Source organism: Falco rusticolus, chromosome 10, assembly GCF_015220075.1.
Source record: "Falco rusticolus isolate bFalRus1 chromosome 10, bFalRus1.pri, whole genome shotgun sequence".
NCBI classification, from domain to species: Eukaryota; Metazoa; Chordata; class Aves; order Falconiformes; family Falconidae; genus Falco; species Falco rusticolus.
This window is the reverse complement of record NC_051196.1, coordinates 22,770,602-22,784,754: the sequence shown is the minus strand read 5'-3', so window position 1 is coordinate 22,784,754 and position 14,153 is coordinate 22,770,602. Positions and strand designations below refer to the sequence as shown.

Sequence of the window (14,153 nt, the reverse complement as noted above, 5' to 3'; positions counted from 1 at the left end):
CAGCTGCTGGTGGTTTTGCTTGTAGTGCAGCTGGGGTTCATGGAGCGGTGCTGGGGCTGCCCCTGACCCCATGCAAAGGCAGGGTGCCCCCCAGGTGCCCCCCAAAGCCTGGCTGCCCTTTACTGTGCTCCCGAGGGTGTGTGTGGCCGTGGGTCCCCCCTCTGCTGTGCCATGTCCATGCCAGCTCCTCATCCGCAGAGAAGAAAGCAGAAACCCTGCCAGGGTGCTCGCCGGAGCCCGAAGCACAGCCATCCTGGGGTGTCCCTCTGAGACTGCCCGGGCTTGCTGAGACCTGGCAGGACAGGGCTGGAAGAGCCGGGTGAAACAGTGTTCACAGAGCAGGCAGGAGGATGCCATCCTGATGCCCAGCCCCCTGCCCTAGCGGGGTCTGTGCCAGCTGCGCCTTCATCCCGGTAAGGATGGTGATGGTAAGAGCAGAGCATCCCTCCAGGCTGGCTCTGGACCAGTGTCTGGTGCCATCTAATGCCCTTGGCTCATCTGAGGGGCACCCAGGGCCAGACTCTGCCCAGGCAGCACGGAGGCATCCAGAGCAGCCCTGATCTTGGCTTTGCCTCCAGTGGCTCTAGGCATGCAGCAAAATCCTTCTGCATGGTGGCAGCGAGGAAGCATCATCATCCCCATGGGCTCCTGAGCCAGCACCTGGGCCAGTAGGTACTGCACTGGGATCCCCAGGTGCTACAGGGAGACGGGTACTTGGGGTCCTGTCCAGACCGAGGGAGAGCTCAGACACTCCTCAGCTTTTGCCGAGCAAGAAAAATACCTTCTATTTGTCTAGCACTTACCTGCCAGTGGTATTTCAGGCACTGCCCCAAAACAAACAGCACCAGACAATGAAACGCAGATGAATCGGGTGTAGTTTCATGCAATATTAAAACCAGACAACAATTAAAGTAAACAGAAAACACCAACAGGCAGCAATCAATCCCTTGCAGCAGGCAAGAGATGCAGGCAGCAGCACCAGGGTGAAGGGGCAGGCAATGGCAGCTACCGGAGAGCAGGTGACTCTGTCGTCTCTAATTAACTTTTCCTGCTTGTGGCAATTTTTTGCAATAAGCAGGACAGTACACTGCTGACATCAGAAATAACATTCATCATCTTCTTGTCTTATAAAGGAAAAATGCAGCAATCCCTTCTCAGTGGTAGAGGCAGTTTGCAGATTCTAGCAAGGTTTTCAAGCAGGAAAAAAAAAAAAAGCCACCACAATTGCACATCGAAAATGCATGCCTAATTTGTCCAAGTAATTACTGAGCCCAGCTCGATGATACAGATACCTCCAGCTCTGAAACGCTGCTGATTGCGTCTCTGATTCAGGAAACGAGCCCTGTTCCCCCAACATTGAAATTCATGCTGGGCTATGAACGCAGCCTGCGATTTCCCTGGCTGCAGGGGGTGTGAGGACACAATTTGCTGAGCAGAGAGGGATGGCAGCACCTGCTATTCGCTCTGCTGAACTGGAGCCAGTTTGAATCTGAATGCCCATTCCCAGTAGATTACATGCTCAATCTAATTAGGACCCTGTCCTCCCATCAGTTGTCCAGGGGGAAATATAAACCACCCCAAATCATTGCATTCTTGGTGCTCTCAGGCAGCTCATTATGAGTTGGGTTTTTTTTTTGTACTGGAGACCTGCAGAACCCGAAGTGCCACGGCCATCAAAAAGGAGAAATCCCAGTTGTTGTTGGCACGTGTCGTGTGTCGGGGCCTCACAAGCCCCAGGAGAGGCAGGCAGGGGGTGGGTGGTGGTGGGGACAGCAGCCCGATGGGCCCACATGGGTGCTGGTGCAAATTATAGCATCCCGGGGAGGTGTGAACTGGGGGAGGCACTGGCATGTGGCTGCTCCTGGGATGCTCCAGCAGCGGCATCCCGGCACTAGCGAACCTCTAGCTGCCTTATCCCGGAGCCCCGGTTGCCATCCTGGCTGCCTGGTGCCAGAGGACAAGACGGGGCATGGGGACACGCAGGGTCTCGCGGCGATCTCGGCAGAAGCCTTCTGCCCCAGCATGTCCTCGCTGCATACCCAGGGCTAATCAATCTTGATTCATTGCTAATGAACTCGAGAACAGTGTTGGGATGGATCAGGTGCCACTCAGGGTGAGATGGATAATATAATTAAGATTTCCTCAAAGGTCCCGTTTTTCTTACCTTGTTAATTAAGCTGATGTGGGGCCCTCCATGCAGAATGCATAATGAGAGGCTGCCAGAGATGGAGCTGGCTATTAGCAGGAGGTGATGCTGGGGGAAATGCCAACCTTAACCACAAGGCTCAGGGTATTTTGGCAACTCTTTGGGGCTTTGGTTCCCCCAGAGCGGCCAAAAGCTGATCTCTGCTGAGGAATCGCTGCAACCTTTGCACCACAGATGCATTTGGACTGTGCAGGGCAGAGCACATGGGCACAGGGATGCAGGTGGAGATGGACGGGTTCAACACTGCCCGGGACAAGCTGAGCACCATGGCAGAGCTTACGGCTTCCTAAAGGACTGCCACGATGTGGGGAGCCAGGCATTGCTTGCAGAAAGCTGTGAGCAGCCCCATGGCCTTGAGGAGCAGCTCTCACACGGCTCTGGGGTCTGCAGCACGGGGAGGAGGGGATGCTGCTCCACTCCCGATGGCCCAGGAGCATTTTTGGTACTTGCACTCTGGTGGTGACTTATGACAATGAATTAATGGCCTCTTAATAAGGGTGACAGTTCCCTTAATTAGAAAGTAACGGAGCTGGGATAATTGCTTCATTTCAATTTTTTCCCCTATATTACTTCCTTCATTTTTGGGTTCTCATTCATGGCTCCTGGATACCCGCTGGGAGCACTGCCTCCCTGGAGCCAGAAACACTCGCCAGCGAGGAGGGAGGGAGGTGGGCGCAAGTACAGCTGCGGTGCTGCCACTTTCACTGGGGCAGGGATGAGATAGATAGTTTGTCCCAAAATTAATACCATTTGGGTCAACCAGAGGTGTTCCCCAGCCTGGGTGCGCAAGTAGTCTTGCTGCAAAAACAAGCCCTGCAGAAACACATTGAAATATTGGCAGCATTTCACTTGGGTCGCTTTTGGAAGGGAAAGTTTCGGGTTTGGAATTGGCCCGGGCCGTTAGCTGGGGGGTTCATGTAAAAACCTTCGACCCCTCCAACCAAACTGAGCTGCTCGGCTTCCCATCAGAGGATGCCTTTTGTAAAACTAGGGAAAATTTGGGGGTTTGTGTGGGTTTTTTGCAGCCACACAGCTTTGTCACCAAGCCTATGCTCCCTCGGTCCTGTCCCATGCCCTGCATCTCCCGCTGCACTGCATGGGGCTGGGGGTGCCCCAGGGACCTGACGCCCCCAGTCTGGGACTGGCTTCTGGCAGGAGTTGCCCCGCACACCAATACAAACCTGTAAATAATAAAAAGCTGCTGGGACCTTCATTTTTCCCTGCAGGCAGGAGCGTTTCCTCCGTTAACCTTCTCTCTTTGCATTGCAACCATTTTGCTTTCTCGCCATATCTAAAATTAAATCTGTTAGGGTTTTCTGTCGCTCTTTTTTTTTTTTTTTTCCCTCTCCCCCTTTTGCTTGTATTTGCTGAGTGCATTCAAGCACAGGGAAGGAAAAAAAAATAATAAAAAAAATCCATCAGCATAATTCATGGCTCGCACAGTCATCGTGGGCTCCGGTTTCCAATCAGAGGCCCGTACTGCGGAGCCGTGCCGGGGAGGGCTGGGGCTGGCCCGGATGCTGCTTCACAAACCACCAGCGATTCCCTCTTTGTTCTGGGATCGCTCTGCTTCAGCTCAGCCAGCCCCCACACAGCCCGTCCTGCGGGTGCGGGAGCGTGGAACTGGTCTGAGGGCCTTTGTGTGTCCCCCCGCTCCAGTTCTGAGGATAATAGAGGATGGAGCAGCCGCTGAGCAGGTTTGCATGCTCTGGACCCAGCTGGGATCCTTTATCCTAGGATAAAGGCCTGGGAGACATGGAAGTGCCAGGTCCCTCACCTCTGTGCCTGGTGCATGTGGCTTAGCTGACGTGGGCTGAAGGCTGGGCACCCAGTCCCTCCCAGTCCCACGCACTGAGCATCCCACCACCCCCAGCAGAGATGCTGGTTCTGGCCCTGCGCAGCCTCACATGCACAGCACTTTGCGGGAGTTTTTGAGACATCTCCAGAGCAGTGGCATGTGGAAGAGGCTCTGCAAACCCAGCATCCATTTTATTCTAACAGAGTTAATGGTCTGAAAAGTGCTGCTGCAGCTGCTTGGGTTAATATGTGTTTTAAAACTACTCACCGAGTAAGTGCCCAATCAGCCAGCCCCAGGCTGGGCGAGGGGCATGGTCCTGCCTTCAGGTCCCAGCACCCCAGGAGGGTCTGCAGGCAGAAAACCAGATTATTTCCCATCTTTCCTGTAAGAGGTTTTTTGCTCATTTATGGTGCTTTTTAACTCTGGGCCAGGTATCTTTACAAGCCAGGAGTGACCCTTGCCAGGGGTACCTGAGATGGATGCTGGCTTGTGGGTGGGTGTCACCACACCAGCTGCATCCTGGCAGACACAGGGGCAGCTTCAGGGAGACCTTCTGCTTGACACCAGCACGAGAGGCTGGGAAAGCCATGTCCGGAGCACACGTAGGATGGCAGCACCTCTCTGTGCACACAGCCTGGCCGGGGACTGCTCTGATGGCAGCAGTGGGGTCTTCAAGAGAGCTGGGGTCCCTGGGTGGATGTGGAGCCTGGTCTGTGCCTCCCTGGGGGTAGTGGAGCCACAGGGATCTGGCCTCTTGGTGACACTTGGCTGTCAAGTGTCACCAACCAAGATAAGCAGCAAGAGGAGGGAGGGCACACGTGTGCTTGTCCTGGGTGACACCCTGCTGGGTTGCCCTGTTTCAACTCCCTCCATCACTCATGGGGAGACAAGGCCGGGGTTGCCAGAACTGGTAAAGGCTGCCTTCAATACACCTGAATTTTCCCTGCCCTCTTGAGAAGACAGAGGGTGTCCCCCTGCCTGCACGACTGCCTGCAGCCCCTGCCCTCTGCACAGCCTGATGTGGGAGCGGGGCAGAGGCAATGCAAGGGAGCAGCCGCGCCAAGTGAAATGGCCTCTGTGGGAAGCCTGGCAACTAGGTCTGCACACCAAGATTTATCTGATCCTGGCTATTTAATTGCTTTTCCCCCCTCACCTCTTCCTGGGGTCCGTATCAATTTAATTTACATGCTCAATGGCCTGGGCTGCTTCATCCCTGCTGCCAAGTGCCTTCTCCGGCATTTATAGCCACGGCGTGCGCCGGGCTGCCTCCTCCTGCCTTGTGCGGTGGGAGCGGTGACCCAGGGGCCAACGCAACCGCCACTTGGCACGCGTGGCCCTGTCCCCCCCACGGCATCATGTCCGTCTGCGAGGACAAGCTCTCATCCACGACCCACCCCTGCAACAAAGCCACGATGCAAGAGGAGTGCGATGATTTCCCACGAGCACGTGGAGAAAGGCAGCACTGCTGCCCTCACTGCTCTTCCTCCTCCTCCTCCCGCTCTTTCCAGCACGGCTCTTCCACACTGGTACAAAGCACGTGAAACAAAGCGCTCCTCAGCATCTGTTCAACATTTGCTGTTCTCAAGCACGTTCCTTGGCCCCCTCCCCTCAGCGGGGCCTGAAGGTAGCAACTGTGGTGGCCTTTATATTGCAGTATTTCAGAGTTTGTGTGCCTCAGCCAGCCCGTGGCCAGCCACTCTGCAAGCCTCCGTGCAACCTCCCGGGGGCTGGGCTCCCCAGCATCTCCCTCTCACCCTCACCCTGCTCCTCCAAATGCGAAATTGTCCTTTGCAGGTACAAAAAATGAAGGCGGTGGCGCTTTGCACACAGTGTGCGTGCATGCACGTGTACCCGGGGTGGCCATTGGGATGCTGCTGAGCGAAAGCAGCTGGGCACCGTTTGCAGTGGTGGAGGAGACTGTGAAGGTGCTGGAGATGCTGCCTGGTCCGTGCAGGCACGGGAAGCTGCCTGCCAGCCCCGACAGGCAGCTGCCTCCCTGCCTGCCGCAGGTTAACTGCTCTCCCGGCAGGCAGCTCGCTGGCTGGGAAGCAAAGCTGCCTCGGATATGCCTCATTTTATACAAAGAAGGTGGGCTGTGCCTGTCCCTCCCACCCCACTGATCACCCTCCGCTCTGCCGATAATAATACCTAGCAATTACACAAAGCTCTCCCTGCTCGCTGCAGACATTAATTAAGCTCTTTCCCTGCAACGGAGACAAAGAGGGGAACCGCAGGGAAACTCACAACTTGGGTTGGGGATTTTTTGGCTTTGGTTTTGCGTGGCCATGCCACGGGGCCTCCCAGTTCCTGGCAGCACTGCGTGAGCCACGTGCCGGTGATGGTGCCGCAAGGCAGCCCTGACAGCGACACTTGGTCTGGGCTTTGCTCTCGTAGAGCAAAATTTGTCCATTTAGCCCTAATTTCTGGGCTGCTGTGGCCACTTGCATGGTGGTGCTGGATCCCGGTGTGGCTGTGTGTCCCCTGTGCCAGTAACTGAGGCTGGCTCTGCTTGCTGGGTGCTGCTGGCTCTGCAGGGGTGACACCCCAGGCCTGGGAGCTGGGAAAACTTAACTGTTCCACAGGCACCACGCTGGCCTGGCACCCAGCATCGACTCCAGGAGCTGGGGTGGCTTTGCAAGGGACCTGGAGCCTCCTTCCAGCTGTCTGCATGCTGGGATTGAGGCAGGGGATGGATGGGCAGGCACCCTGCCTGCACCCCGGGGTTTGGGGAGTGTGGATGACCAGGCACCCTGCCTGCATCCCGGGGCTGGGGGGTGGGGGTGGGCAGGCTCCCTGCCTGCACCCCATCGGGCAGGATGACGGGCAGGGCAACGTGGAGAGGAGACAGGCAGGACACCCTGCCTGCACCCTCAAGGGCAGGACGATGGGAATGACACCCTGCAGGGGAAGACGACAAGCAGGATGCCCTGCCTGCAACCCGGAGGGCAGGAAGATAGCCAGGGTATCCTGCCTGCCGCCTGGAGGGCAGGACCACGGGCAGGGCACCCTGCCTGCAGCACGCACAGCAAGATAACGGGCAGGGCACGCTGCCCACCCCCTGCCGGGCAGAGCATCCCTGCCTGCACCCTGGCGGCGCGGGGGCAGCGCTGCCCTGCCCGGCCCTGCCCTGCCCGCACCGCACCTGCCCGCACCGCACCGCGCCGGGGACGCTGCCCGGTCCCGCCCCCCCCGCCCTCCCGCCGGCCCCGGCCCCGGCCCCGGCCCCGTCGGCGGAGCCACGCGAGATCCACCGGCGCGGGGCCGGCGCGGGCCGGCGGCGGCGGCGGGGCGCGGGGCGGGCCGGGCCGGGCGGGGCGGGCCGGGGAGCGCGCATGAGCCGCGGCGGCGGCGGCGACGGGCGGGCGGGAGCGCGGCAGCGGAGCGCGGCGCCGCCGCGGGTGTGGGCGCGCCGGGGAGCCCCGCACGGCGGCCCGCAGCCGGGGGCGGCGGGCGGCACCGCCTCGCCGGCCGGGGGGCGCCCGGCCCTGCGCGCCCCGCAGCGCGGCCCGCCGCCGCCGAGGTAAGCACCGAGCCGCGGGCCCGGCCCGGCCCCCCCGGCCCGCCGCCGCGGCGGGGACACCCGCACCCCCCGGCCCCGCGCCCCAGCTCCGCTCCGCCCGCCGCCGCGTCGCCATTTTGCCGCTCGCTCTTCCCCTCCCGGCGGCGCGGCCCGGCCGGGCCCTCCTCGGCGGGCCCCGAGCGGCGGGCGGCGAGCTCCGGCCGGCTCCCGGCGATGGGGCGGCCGGGCCCGGGGCGGCGGCAGGCCGGGGGGCGGCACGGCGGCCCCCGCTCGGGCCCGGGGGGTGGCGGGCCCGGGGCGGCCCAGCCCGCACGGTGGCGGGAGCGGGGGTGACAGCGAGGTGGCGCGGCCGAGGGGCTGGGGCCGGCGTGGCGGGGTGACAGCAGCACCAGGCGGGGCTGAGGTCCCGCTCGGCCCCGGGGATGCCCGGGGGGGGTGCCCCGGTGCCCGCCTGGGTGCCTGCCTCGGCATGGCGAGGCCTCGCTGCCCACCAGGCGTGAGCAGGGGCTTCTCCCCTTGGCTGCTGTGTCTCGGGGGGGGGACGACAGGGACAGGGGACAGCTAACGTGCTCGGGACAGAAGCCTCACAGCGCCGAAACGCCTCGCCCACACCCGGAGCCCGCTGGGCGGCCGGAGCACGGGGCCTTGTGCCGCGGGGTGAGTCCTTCCCCCCAGGAGAGCCACCCGGCTGCCCCGGGCTGGCGATGGCGCGGGGCTGTGCTGCACGCTGTCCCCCCAGCCACGCGCCCGGCCCGGGCACGCAGCGGGTCGTGGGGCTTCACCTGCCACGTGCTTCCCTCTCCGGGAATCCTCCAGCGAGGGCAGTTCCGCTTCCTCCCGAGGAAGTCTTTCCCGCCGTTTCCTCATCTTCCTTCCTGGGAAGTTTCTCCGAGTGTGTGGCTGCGGCTCTGGTTTGGCCTGGAGTCGGTGGGAGGCAGCGTGGCTCCTCGGGCAGTGGCGGCGGTGCCCTTCAGTGTTTGTCACCTGCACTGGCCTCATGGCATCTCTGCCGGCAGCCTGCCTGGCACGCCGTTCATGCCCGGGCACCGCGGGCCGGGAGCGGGCGGCTCGCTCGCCTTTTTGGCATTGCCTACATCTGGAGCCGTTGGTAACTGATGAGCGGGTCGATGGGTGATGGAGCCGGCTGGCGTGCAGCACGGTGCGTCCATAGCACTGGGGCTGGGGCTGGAATCCTGGCGGGAGAGTTTGTGGTCAGGAGCCGCAGGTGACATTCCCCCTTGTAGCCATAAGGACACCATGGGGCTGAGAGGCCATCCCTGGCTGCACGCGTGCTCCCACGGACCTAATCCAATGTCACAGACGGGCATTTATATGTGGAGTTATTCCCCCTTTTCCAGTTCATGCCCAGTTTCCAGGCTGTGCCCAGCCCGCAGAGCCCAACAGCTCCACGGGAGGGATCTGTCCCGGAGGGAAGGAGCCTGCTGGGGCTGCGAGTGGCTGGGACGTTGCTGTCCCTTGTCAAACCCGGCAGAGGAGCGTGTGGCTGTGCTGGCCGGGCAGAGCTGCCAGTGGCTCGGGAGCGGTGCCTTTGGCATGGTGGGCTCCCAGGCTTCACTCCCCCCTTCCCACAGCCGCGGGCTTCCTCCTCACCCCTGCTCCTGGCACCACCGACTTGGCCTCTGCTCATCCCATGCTGGCTCCTGTGTTGACGCGGGATTTTTTTTTCTGGAATTGGAGTTGGACACTTCAAAAATGCTGCCACGAACTTCTAAAAAGTTAACTAAAAAGAGCTGGAGGCTTCATCAGCAAAGATGCTGCCAATCCCAACCTTCCTGTACCACATCCTAGCCCCGCTCGCAGGCAGGACCCGCCAAAGTCTTTTCCTCCCATTGCCTGTTGCAAAAGGGTTGTCACCAAAAACATAACGAAAGCATGGAAGGGTGTGGGCTGTTGCCGGGTTTCAGCGTGTGTAACTCAAAAATGAGTGAGAAGTTTGGACATTACAAAAAAAGAACAACTACCAACAATGGACTGATTTTTGCTCTCTGGCTCCGGGGCAATTCCTCTGGGATCCCTGGGGTTGTATCGGTGGCCAGGGAGCAGAATTTGGCTCTCGCTAAGTGGCTTATGGGATTTTTATTTTTCATTTAGCCGAAAAATAAGAAGGGAAGAGGACTCAAAGAAGTATTTGGTGTGGAAAACCAAAAAGGCCTTCAAAACCTCTTAAGCTGGCCAGAAAGGGTCCCTTTGAGGGGATGAATGAGTTAAGAGGAATGAGGAGTGTCCAGCTGTGGGAGCAAGACTGAGCTGGGCACCTGGAATGTTGCAGTGGTTTTGGGATTGGAGCATTGCAGGGTGGTGCTCGGTACCGTCCCAGCTCCCATGGTTTGGTGTGCGCTGCCATGGGGGGTCCAGGGCGCAGGAGGTGGGCACCTTGGCCAACAGCGGGGTCTGCCCTGCCCGTCAGTCTTTGCAAGTCATCCTTGAGCTGCCTAGCGAGGCGGGCACGGAGGTTTTGTGGTCTGTAGCCCATCTGACAGCAGCCCTGCCTGCCTGCATCGGGGTATCTTGCTGCTCGGGGTGCAAGTGTGCTGGTGGTCGCTCTTTGGTGTGGGAGGCCCTGCTCAGCCTTCGCCCCAGCGCTGGCCCTCCCTCCCCTCCCGCTGGGATGTGCCGGCCCAGGGGGCAAAGCCATGGCACGGTTGCATTGGTGCTAGCCCTGGTTGGGTAAATGTGTTAGCTGGGTGGGTTTCCCCTTGGTTTTCACATTATAAAGCACAGAGATCTTGTAGTCTTTAGTTTTCCGTTCACTAGTCTTTCGTGAGTCTTCCCCCTCCCCCTTTTTTTTTTTCCTTTGAGCAACTCGCCTGGGTATTGCTCAGAGGTGCCAGGAGGCAGCACAGGGAGGAAGGGGACTGGCAAGTTTGTTCCTGGCGGATCTGGGACAGTAGCAGTGCCTGCGTGGGTGAGAATGGAGCTGTGATTTGGGAAGGGGCTGCAGGGACCCCCATCTGTTCTGGAGACCAGCTGTCTCTGGGAAGGAGTGGAGCCACAGGCAGTCAGGCTGCAGCTCCTACCAAGGTCTCCCACCAAAAGAACCCAAATTAGCTGAATAAACGATCCCTGTGCTCAGCACCAAATGCTAGAGAACCTGTTGCCAAGGCTGGAATTTCTCACTTGATCCGATTAACCTTTGTGTCTATGCAAACAACCACATATGTGTCACCAGCCGAACACAAGCCGGAAGCTTTTGCCAGTTCTTCACGGAGCATCTGGGCTGCATGTGATGCACGGTGCCCAGTGCTGCATGGAAAGTCCCTGGGGGCGCCTCAGACAGGGCTGTTGGGCCCTTGTGTCCCATGTGTCGATGGCCTGGCCAGCGATCTGGGCACACGGGAGATGCTTCCCCAGACCTTTGCTGTCTCTGGGCGCCAGGATGGGAGGGATGAGTCTGGACGCTCAGGGCATCAACTCCATTGAGTTAAGCGATGCTGGACGTGATCTCATGGGAGGAATTGGGAGTGACGCGTCAAATGTGTTTTAAAAAACCTGTGTGTGTGGGAGAGAAGTGTTGAGCAAAAGTGAAGAAAGCACCATTTGGCACTTCCTTCAGTCACGCTGCCAGTACCTGGCTGAGGATCAGCATCATATCCCGACCAGGGTCTCAAGGCCGTGGTGGTCCAGGGAATCACCTCCCAGGGGCCTGATGCTCTTGTTGTGGAGGACACCTTTAGCCCAGCTGCATCTCCCGATGCAGCTGCTGTCCTCAGATGTGTCTTTGTGCTGTCAGGAGGGGAGGAAGGTGCTTGAAACCAACCAGGGCAGAGCCAGCCGCACCATGGGCTTCCTCCTGGCACCGCTGACGTGGAGGGGTGTCCTGCTACCGGCTTCCGTCAGGAGTGAGATTGGACCTTCTGCGATAATTCCTCACGTTCATTATTTATAGAGAAGCCAAATTGAATTATTAATACGGAAAATTCAGATAACATTAACAATTCTCAGTTTATAACAGTTTCCCATTAATAAGGAAAATTGGAAATTTATCACTACATCTGTTCATTAAAACTCACTATTTTTTTTTCTTTTGGTGTCTTAAATGAAAGCAGAGAAATAAACGAAGAGGAAAAGCCATTTATTCGCTACTTCTCTGGGCAAAGTCAGCCCATAATTTTTAATAAAGTCTTTGCAGTTATATGTGGAGGGGGAAACCAGCATATAATGAAAGCAGCTTTTCAGCCATGTCCATGGTGTTGCTCGACCATAGAACAAATACTCGGAAGCACGTCCCGTTTATTCTCTTTGTGGGAACCTTTAAGCTGCATGATAGTTTTTTAATTTCCCTTCCTCCTCAGCAGCTCTCCTTGCTTTCAGCATGTGTTGCTCCTGGCTCCGAGGAGTGAATTTTAACGCTTCCCCTGCTTCTTTCAGAGATGGCGGATTCCTATACCTTTAAAGGTGGAAGGAAAACTGCAGGCTCTAACAAACCCGCTGCCAGCAAAGAAAGCAGGACAGAGACAAGGATAAACCCACCGGCAGAGCTGCCCAAGCTCGGTAAGGAACTGGTTTTTAGTTTCTGCAGAGCTGGATGGGGCAGGGGGGATGAACCTGGTGGGGGGGGTTGGGGGGCAGCTGCCAAAATGGGGGGGTTGTGAGTGCACCGAGTCTCAACATACCTCTGCTCCTCACTTCGACCCACTGGTGAGGGCTGTGCTGGGCAAAAAAAGCCCCAGGCCCTTGGAGCTGCAGCGAGCCGATTCCTGGGAATTGGAGGGGAGGGATGGAGATGGTCTCTCCCTTTCGCGAGGCGTGCGTCTGGCTTAATGAGATGGGTGTCTCGCCGCCTATTTATCGTGTTGGTAGCTAAGTGTTACATCAAAGGATGGAAAGGCTTAAATGAGTTCAGACCATCTGCTGTCTCCCGTGTCGCGGCCCCCGGGATGGAGGCTTGCAAGCATACGAGCCCCAGGGGACCCGCTTGCTAAGGGCTGTCACTCTGATGGATAGCTGATTTCTCTATCCAGGAATCTCCAGGCCCAAGGAGATTGTTTTTCTCCTGTGTGCTTATGCTGGGAGATCCCCTCTGTGGGTGCGGAGGGGCTTTCGCTGCCTTTACCTTGCTAACGGCAGCCCTGGGTGCTGAGGGATGCCCGCACCCGGGGCGAGCATCAGACTTCAGAGGTGTATCTCAGACCTGGCACCCAAAATCAGTGGCCTGGCGGGGAAATGCTTGTGCACTAAATATTTCCCAAATGCCACTCTTCCCCTGAGGGCGCTGAAGCCGTAATTGCTCGTAGAGGAGTGTAACTTACTGCTAAGGGGAATGAGCTCCAGCTGTCCGCAGTATGAACATACCTGTGTTCAGGAGAGTGGTTTTCCTTGCGCCACATCTTATCAGCACCTTCTAAAGTAGAAAAGCCCTTTTTTTTTCTTTTTTTCCCTTCCTTCAGTTTAGGTGGACTGAAAGTGATGGAGTAAAGGACACTCTGTGATGAAGGTATTTCATTGCTTTCCCTGGGAAAGTGCTGGAGGTGGAAATGTCCGCCAGGGTTCACTTCTTGGGGGTGAAGACAGGGGCCTCCTGCAGTCGCTTTGCTGGCCTCCCTCAGATGCAGCAGCCCGGCTGGCGCATGCAGCATCCCTTCCAAGCCAGGTCTTAGTCCAGGGAAGCCTCGAGTCTATTGGCAGGCCACCTCCAGTCCCTGTTTCTGAAGAGCATGATGTTTTCACCTGGCTGATTTAGCCTAAAACTGCAGTAACCTGCTGCAGAGGTGCCCAGCCACGGTACCAGCCGTAACGCTGAGCACTGTCAGGTTTGTGTCTCCTGCAGGTGCCTGTAAGGGTCAGAGTTTCACACAGACAGCAGCTGGTAGCCAGGAGTGAGGTGTCGGGAGAGGACATGTATTTTCTGCTCCTCCCATCGCTGTTCTCGCTGTCCCCAGCCAGCAGTTGAATAAGGGGTGGCTGGACTGGGAGCTCTTGTGTTTGGCACGAAACATTGCCGAAAGTTTTGAAACTTGTGCAAGTTGCGAAAAGGAGAGGAGAGCTTTTTTTGCTCAAGCTTCTGTGCGAGCTGTGACCCCAGACATGCTGGGGTGCCGGGGACAGCTGCCTGGAGGGGCAGGGACGTGCTGTTGTGGAACATTCAAATTTGGAATATTTTGAAGTGTTTAGGAGAAAAAAGTGAAAACCAAGGAGAGTAATGAGCAGGTAACTGCAGTGTTGTGAGCTTTCGCTTCAAGTTCTGCATAATTTGGGTTTTTTTCATAAACTCCCAGCTCCTGCAGTCCCTTGATGTGCAAGAGCTGTAGCTCCGTTTCATGTGCAGGGGGAGGCCCTCGCTTACCTGAAGTGTGGAGGAAAAGCCTGGTCTGAGTGTGTGTGTGGGAGCATTGGAGAAAATACAAAATGCAGAGGGAAACTGTGATGCACAGACATCGTTCTTGGGCACTCACTGAGAACTTTGAAAGTTCTGGATCACTATTGCTCCAGAACTAGCATGGTTTGGGGCCAAGCTTGCAAACCCCTCCACTCTCTTTAGGACGATGAGCCATTTCGGGGCAGGAGCCAGGCAGGTAGGAATCCAAACTGAGCGGGGTGTTTTAGGGACAGCTTAGAGGCTGCCTTGCGGGGGCTGGGGGGTGTAAGTGGCTTTTTTTGGACTTTCTCTT

General features: G+C 57.9%; 1 protein-coding gene across 11 annotated transcripts in view; it reads left to right on the top strand.

Annotated features, from left to right (window-relative positions):
• Window positions 1-7,380: 7,380 nt before the first annotated feature.
• The window catches only part of ZNF512B (zinc finger protein 512B), a 35,375-nt gene continuing 28,602 nt past the window's right edge, over window positions 7,381-14,153 (top strand). For 2 of the 11 annotated variants that reach the window (XM_037402276.1, XM_037402274.1), the window contains exons 1-2: window positions 7,381-7,524; window positions 11,914-12,036. In XM_037402276.1, the coding sequence (XP_037258173.1) occupies window positions 11,916-12,036 (121 nt within the window). In that variant the 5' untranslated portion in view covers window positions 7,381-7,524; window positions 11,914-11,915. Of the gene's footprint in view, window positions 7,525-7,868; window positions 12,037-14,153 lie in introns of those variants that run through there. The other 9 variants (XM_037402279.1, XM_037402275.1, XM_037402272.1 and 6 more) reach the window with 8 other exon arrangements.